This window comes from Spermophilus citellus (assembly GCF_964194105.1).
Source record: "Spermophilus citellus genome assembly, chromosome: 8".
NCBI lineage: Eukaryota > Metazoa > Chordata > Mammalia > Rodentia > Sciuridae > Spermophilus > Spermophilus citellus.
In genome coordinates, this window is record NC_138189.1 from 124,941,478 (window position 1) to 124,949,726 (window position 8,249).

The 8,249-nt window shown below is 33.6% G+C and overlaps 1 protein-coding gene across 2 annotated transcripts in view; it reads left to right on the top strand.

Annotated features, from left to right (window-relative positions):
* LOC308654644 (acid-sensing ion channel 5-like) overlaps nucleotides 1-4,585 on the top strand; it is a gene marked incomplete at its 3' end in the record, with an annotated part of 108,013 nt that extends 103,428 nt beyond the window's left edge. For both annotated transcript variants that reach the window (XM_081304333.1, XM_081304334.1), the window contains 2 exons: nucleotides 2,892-2,983; nucleotides 4,395-4,585. In XM_081304333.1, the coding sequence (XP_081160459.1) occupies nucleotides 2,892-2,983; nucleotides 4,395-4,585 (283 nt within the window). The remainder of the gene's footprint in view (nucleotides 1-2,891; nucleotides 2,984-4,394) is intronic.
* Between the last annotated feature and the right edge of the window lie 3,664 nt (nucleotides 4,586-8,249).

An 8,249-nucleotide genomic window follows, 5' to 3' on the forward strand; every position in this document is an offset into this window, starting at 1 on the left:
AGAATACTGAACTCAGATTATTATGAATAGTTCTCTAACTAATCCTATCATTAGTGACTTGTAGGGAACTCAGTGGTTGTGAGTAGGGGAGGCTGTTACCACAGGCCTAAGACAGATAGCTGAGCAAAGGTGTGGGACTCAGGGCTTGCCCAGATGCTAGCCAGAGAAACTTGTCTGTGTAGTGTTAGCAGAAATAATAGAGTTATAAATCGGCAAACACTTATACAATTAGTCAGGAGAGAAAACATGAAATCTTAGCAGAAATATGATTTAAAAAGAAGCAATCTCTAATTTAACGGTTAAGCCTCTGTATGGCAGAAATCAAACCCAGACTATGGCAGTTCCGGGTTTCATGGGGCAGCTGCTGAACCTCATTATGAAGGGGAGAAGTTCAGCCTTACAGAAGCATGCAGTGTGGAGGTGATTAAAGTACCTCCAGTACTTTGGGCTGAAATAAGATTGATTTCATCAGTTATACAAGTGAAGTTTTAAGGTATTTCTGTGTTAACAAATTTTTAAATTAAAATTGTATGAAATCAATTTTTACAAAACCAGTTCACTCCCTTTAATGAAGCACTTATGTTCAAGAACCTGGAGGCATTTCCTCTGCATTTGGTAACATAATAAATCTCATTTTTATTTGTTCTCTTTGCCCTTATTAAAACCCAGATTTTATTTTATAATTGTGCCTTTCAAACAAATGTTATTGGACTCCATTGAATCAGTATTACCAGGAGGCACAGGTTTGGTGAGACTCAATTATTGGTCATATCAGCTGTCTGAGAGAAGTAAATATCACAATATTTTTTATTGGAGAGGAATTTATCTTATTTCAGAAACACAGATGGATAATGTGTGGAAATGATCATGAATGTTGTGCTTGTGAAATTAAACAATATTATCAAAGTACATGCAAATTAGAGTACAATGGAGGACAAAATGATTGGAATATTACTAAAATTTCTAAACTTCCAAGACAACTTGATTATTTCTTTCACTTTGCCAACTGCTTTATTATTTGTAAACATTACCGTGTCCCCTGATTATCTCTTTAAACATTGCAGATTCTTCTGTTACTCATGGTTACACCAATGGAAATTAAGTACACATATTAATGATGCATTTTGAATTAAGTATATTTGGGAATATTGATTAAAAATCTGTAAACAATAAAGAAAATGATTTACAGCCACACTCCTTAGATATGATAAAGAACATGACATAATTCCAGGAATCGTTACTAATAGGATCCATTCTCAGTCATAACTATTATCCAGCTAACAATCATGAGGTAGCTGGTTTCCAGTTCTGCTTATCACATGGAGAAGTTAATATTTATCCACTCATATATTGGTTTCATCTTTAACTTGTTATCTTCTACCATTTAAAAAATTGGACCTTTGTTTCATTTATTTATTTTTATGTGTTGATGAGGATTGAATCCAGTGCCTCACATATGCTAGGCAAGTGCTGTACCACTGAGCCACAACCCCAGCCCATCTTTTACCATTTTTACAAATATAAATGAGCACCTCTTATGTGTGTTAAAATTCAAGGGATATTCTAGGCATTAAGGATACCTCAATATAAGAAAGATAGGAATGCTGCCTTGTTACGCCTGATTCCTTTGGGATGGAAATAGACATACTCACATTAGATGGCTCTAGTTGCTATGGCAGGAGAAAAGGTAGAAAGTGGTCTAGGAAGCCAGAGTCAGAGAACGTTATACTTAGGATTATGGATTATGATCAGGAAAGACCTTCCAGAGAAGGTGACAGTGAGCAAAAACCTGAAGCAGTGGTTCTCCAAAGTTCATGGAGGAGTTTCATTAAGATTACATGGGAAGTCTCAGGGCAAGGTTGGGTTGAACAAAAGTGTTATGATCCAGCAGTTGCAGAAGTACATTTTGGTTATTATATAAAGAACAGAGCATGTGTATTTGTTGAGATAAAGTACCTTAAAAGTGGAAGTCAGAAGGCTAATGGAAAAATCCAGGTGAAAGACTAGGGCTGTTTGGGCAAAGATGAAGCAATGAATGGGCTGTGAGCTGGTGGGACACTAGAGGTATCTGAAGATGAGACAAATAGGATTTCCTGTTGAATTGGCTATGGGGTGTGAAACTTTATAAATGGGGAAAATATCAGGAGTTTAATTGGAATGTGTTAAACTGTTAGGCATACAAGTTGAAATACAGGAAGCATTTCAATGAATGTGTTATTGAAGTTCAAAGTAGACTTTTTCGAAAGAGTGAGGATCTCCAAATTATAGACAGCTTTCATTTGCAAATAATGTTTAGCCATTCTGGTCACCTGTAAAGATTTCCAGAGGACATTAAGAAAATGGTCTTAGCTCAATTTTATCAATGAAAAAAAATCAATAATATTTATGGGGCATTCACTATATGCCAGGTTCTTTGCCCATTCTGCATATACATTAACTTAATTTCTCCCCAACACAACTGCAATTTCACCTCAAAACTCCTGACCACTGATAAGGAAACCAAGACTTGGGTAAAAATGTGATTTCTCTAGGGTCACATAAGTCACAAAGAAAAAAACAAGGATTTAAATTGAAACTAAACACACACATAAATAGTTGTAAATACTTCTTCACTCTATATCAGTACATGTTTACAATTAATGTCTTTTTCTGATGGCTCAAGAATGAGACATGGAAAAATTGTTGGGTCTGGAAAAGAATGTTTCTCTAAATTCCAACAAGACCAAAGTGCCTTTGAAATGATGCTAACTGGAATTAATGATGGATAGACATACTGTGTCTAATTCAACATTAAATAGCATCTGAATTGAAATGAGTGCTACTTTTGTAAGATAGGAAATAAAAGTAGAGCTGTCAGTCTTGAGCTGCATTAATTCTGTTTTCATTCCCAGGGAGAATCTTGTGAACATTGAAATAAACTATAGTGACTTAAACTATAAGATAACTCAGCAACAAAAAGCAGTGAGTGTATCTGAGTTACTTGGTAAGCATTATTTATATCTTCCTGGATGTTCCTCTATTTTCTATTTTCCTTTCATATTTACAGCTTAGCTTATCAATGGAAGAGACACAATCAATAGTAATGTCATTTGTCTGCTTTTTAAATCCAACATTTTTGCACTCCCTAGAAACACTGCAAACTGACTCCAAAGGCTTTGACAAAGAAATGGCTGATGCTCAGTATTTCATACTCACATTTATATTTTATTCTCTTGATGGAAAATCCTGTCATCAAGGGTACTATAATGTTTTAGCAGGAGGGATTCAGCCTCTGAATACCCCTACATGGAGTTCCACCCCAGGGTGGGTTGAAAAGAACATGAGCAAGCAAAATTGGGCATTTGGTTGAACAACCACTGCTCATTTTCTTTCATTATACATCCCCTAACCCGACATACTTGCTGACTTCCTAGATCTCATTGCCTTTTCAAGGAAGCCACATAGAAGATAGAAGACAGCATTAGAGTCAGGAAAAATGACAGCACTTTGATCTAGCAGCTGAGACCCAAGATAGGGAGAAAGTTTACAAACTCTCCAAAGCTCATGAAGAAACCTATACTTCATTACAACACTTTACAAAATTGGCAAGATCCTGAGAATGACTCATGGCAAGAAAGTAATGATTAATAAAGTAATGTGTGTGAGGAGGCACTGTTAGAATTGTCAAATTCACTGAGATAAAAAGTAAAAGGGTGATTGACAGGGACTAAAGGAAGCTGGGAGTTACTGTTTAAACAGTTTCCATTGGGGAAAATGAAAGTGTTTCAGAGATGCATGTTGGTGATGGGTGTCAAAAAATACAAATATAGTTAATGCCACAGAGCTGTACATTTCAAAATGGTTAAAATGGTAAAATTTAAGATATGTATATTTAATCACAATAAAAGCATAAACAATAAAATAAACATAGATTTAAAGACATTTTGAAAAAGCAATGTTGTGTTGATATATTTTAGTTCAATTAAATATTATAAATGCCTCAAAAGAAATAAAGTTTGGACTCTTAAATTCCCAGTTGCTTGGAAATTAATTTTCCAGAAAATTCTAATGTCATAAGGATGTCTCATTTCTTTTCATTTAACACATAGAATTGGATTTGAAATTATCTAGGAACCTTAATGAATTTACCTTAGACTTCTTATCTTCCAAAGTCTGAGTTAGAAATTTGGAAACAGATTTTATGTTTACCTTAATTCTTCATTTAAAGGTGGTTTGGACTAATATTATTGTCACATGAATTGCTATTACTTTATTTGTACCACATTTTATGGTAATACAATTAATCTATCTTCATATAATGTTATTTATTAGTTTAAAATAATTTCAATTCTAACAATGTTTAATTTTCTTTCTATGAAAAACCATGACAATTTTTGTATTGATTTTGATTACAGCAGATGTTGGCGGTCAGCTGGGCCTGTTTTGTGGAGCCAGTATGATCACAATTATAGAAATTATTGAATATTTATTTACCAATTTCTATTGGATATGCATTTTCTTTTTGCTGAAGATACCTGAAATGACTCAGAGGCCTCCTCCATCTCAGAATCATCTGGGGAATAAAAATCAGATAGAAGAGTGCTAATTTTCAGTTAGTATAAATCAGATAGAATAGTGCTAATGTTCAGTTAGAATAAAAGTCTTTGTTTTTTTCTTCTTAATATCTTCACATTTTTTCATGGCTAGTTCATTGTTATGATACTTTATGCTATCATTTTGAGAGTTCAATAAAAGTCATTGAAGATATCTATGTGTACTTCTATTTGTTTTAAAGAAGAAATAATATAAAAAGGCATTGTCTACATTTTTTTGCTTAAATGATTAAGGGTTAAATAATTTGACTGTGAATGGTAAAATGGAAGGGACTATTTAGAGATGGTACTAATCTTCAGCTTGTTACAGTACACACCATTCAAATAATTCCTCAGACTTTTAAATATATGAATGTTACCTCTTTAAAGATTGATGAAAGAATCCAGGGAGTTTGTGTTTTGAAAGGCAAGATTACAGCTCTCTTACCTACATAAAAAATGGAAGAGATATATGAAGATTTTAAAACATGGTGTGTACAAAAGACCTTAGGTTTACAACAAGATTATCAGCAGTAAGTCCCAATGATATACCCTGAACCAAACATCAGTAGATATCATAACAAAGATAGAGCCCCTTATGCAGCACACCTCGTAAGAAAAGACAGGTCATATCATAACCTGAATCTGTGAATGACCTGCTGGGCAGCTGCTATGCATATGAATATTAACCTGTAAAAACCAAAAAGACTTGAGTCAACTAACAGAAAGAAAATGTCTGACAGAAAAGCAAGAAAAGTAATAAACTGGAATAAGAAATAGCAAAAACAAGTGGAATTTTTGAGACAGTTGAAAAGGAATGGTATACAGACAGAAAACTGAAAAGATAGTTACAACAGACCCAGTGATGCTTCATTGTCACAATTTGTTTTTCTTGTTATTTGGGGTTTTTCAAGAAAGGAAGAAATCCCATCTGAACTTGGGCAATTATTTAGTCTAAAGGGACACATCGAATTCATCAATTTACCCCCCTTGGATGAATTTAAATATGGTGGTACCAAAGTATAACAGAGAGAAAGGCTTTAGAAGCTGGAGCTATATATGCCACTAGCTTAAGTGGTCTCAGAACCCCCAGGAACAGCTTCTCATTGCTGGAATAACTGTGGGTGATTGTGAAGGTCCTCATTTGACTCAATCAATTAAAATGGAGTGAAAATTGAAATTGCCCCAGTTGAGACTTTAAGCCAATATGGCAAAGCCCTTACTGGCTTTGCTTTTACACTGGAAAGCATTGGAGCTAACAAGCAATTGCAGCTTGAACAGGAAGAAAGCAAAAGATACCTTGTGATGGACTCAACTGTACTCAAGCCCATACATGAAATGCATTCATTATACAAATAGAGGGGTTTGCCATTCCTGGCTTATAGTCTTAGGTCAATTTCACTTTTAATTCAGTTTTAATTGGTCACATTAAACAAGGATCTTTACAAATTCCTGCAATAATTCCACCACATTAGAAACTATTCCTGGAAGTTGTGATTGCTCAAGTCTTTGGTGTAAATTCTTCATTGTTGTGAAGTGTGTATCTCATCTCTAATCATGAAATCTTTCCCTTTCTCCTGGATATTTTCTCCAGTTTCTCATTTCCTCTTCTGCCCCACTGTCACTATCTAATTCCCACCTGGAATTTGAAGCCAATCCCTTGGAACTCTGCATTACTCCTCAGCAATTTATAGCAGGTGCTGGAACAAGTTTTTAAAATGTTTCTTGTATGATGACATTTCTCTTATTCCAAATCATTTTTGGCTTTAAGTTTCTTATCATCTTTTATTAGCTATCTATTTTAGATCTTTTACCTCTTTTCCCAACATACTTATTCAGACTACTTCTCTCTCATAGTTGGTCTCATTTCTCCCCTTTTCAGTTATATCTTTCTTTTTCATGGAGATACCTCCTTTTGCCCATTTTGATGCTTCCCTGATACATTTCTTCCATTTTTTTCAATGCCAATTTAATTACTTTTAGTCTAAACATAATACGGTATTTAATCGATACTAAGCATTTTTAAAAATTTATTTAAATATTGCAATAAATCAATAGATTCAATTAGCTAATTGAATACATTTTTACTTAGTGATTAATAGAGGATTGAATATATACCATTTATACTTTCTCTTCTTATTTGTTGATTATTTTTAAAAAATTGAAAATTCAAGAAAATAATAATATGAACAGCCATATAGTCACCCTTCAGATTTAACCATTTTATGTTTTGGCTTAATTCCTTCTAATTTTTAATATATAAAATTATTCTATGCATCTCAATCTGAAATTTACTTTTCAATGTCATGTTTACAGTGTATTCATGCTAACACATAAAAGTATAGTTTACTACATTATTGCACAAAATTCCCTCAATAAATATGCCTCAATTAATTTAAAAAATTTGCCTCAATTAAAATTGCCTCAATAAATAAATATTTATTTTTTTCATTTTCCCTATTCATCTAAATTTATATAGTTTCAAATTTTCATCTCTAGCAAAAATTCTGAAATGAAACTGTACATTTCTGCTTGGTTATATGCCCAGAAGTCAAAATGCTGACCTCTTTTTTTTTGTTTGTTTGTTATACGCATCTTCGCCTTAACTATATATTAGCCAATTATCTCTGACATAGGTGATCCAATTTATGCAACCAATATTGGCATAGAATTCAGATTGATCCATTATCTTATGAGACTTTCAAGGCTTGTTTTGTTTCCCCCCCCAATCTGATTCTGATACATTTGCATTTTTGCTATAAGAATATAGAGGACACTGTTGAATGGCAGGCAGGATGGAATTTGAGATGTCCTAGACAATAGGTAATTGTGGAAAAGTACTAGAAGCTGTAGCTGAAAAATGAGTTGGTATTCAAATAGTTTTGGTTGAATTCAGAATATACGAAAACTGCCTGAGAGGTTGTGATGCCAAAAGAGTGAACAGAGTAAAAGAGGGTCCCACTAAAAGCTCTATCCTCTTTAACAGGATGCAAGAATGTACTCTTTGGCTCATTAGTAGGTACCAGTCAATTTACCTAATATAGATTTTAGCCACATTCTTGGGTTATTTCACTGCAATGTGAGAAAAACAATCAGTGTGAATGTCACACATTCTAGATGGAAAGAGTTTTCCACAGCAGAATTGATTCCAGAAAAGTGTTGGTGAGTGGTCTGTGTTTTTAACTATTCTGCAGGGGTTTCTGAAATTAATTACTGTATAATAAATAGAGAAGAAGAAACTATACTCAGAGAAAGAAATGAATATTTTAAAGCATTCAGAAAATTAATAAGTGATAGGGGTCAGCAAGGCTGGCTTTGGAAAAGATGCCTAATGTGGGGACTGTTGTTTTTTGTTACTCATCTTAATAAGTCATCCCATTATTTAATTCTGAAAGACTGTCAGAGTTTCACTACTGCCTTAACGACCTAACTAATGCTGGCATGTAAGTTACTACCTTTAGACTTAACTAGATGGAAAGTTTTCTTCTAAGATTTGGCAGGAATCAATATCTGTCTTCAAAATAATAATAAGGATGGGGAATGGAAATAACAAAAATCAGATAGAAAGGATTTGTATCTTTAAATCTTACTGAACTAATATTTACATTATTATATGAGAGGTACAAGTTGCGGTTTGGGGTAAGTAAGAAAAAAATCATGTACTGCCAAAGATGCTAA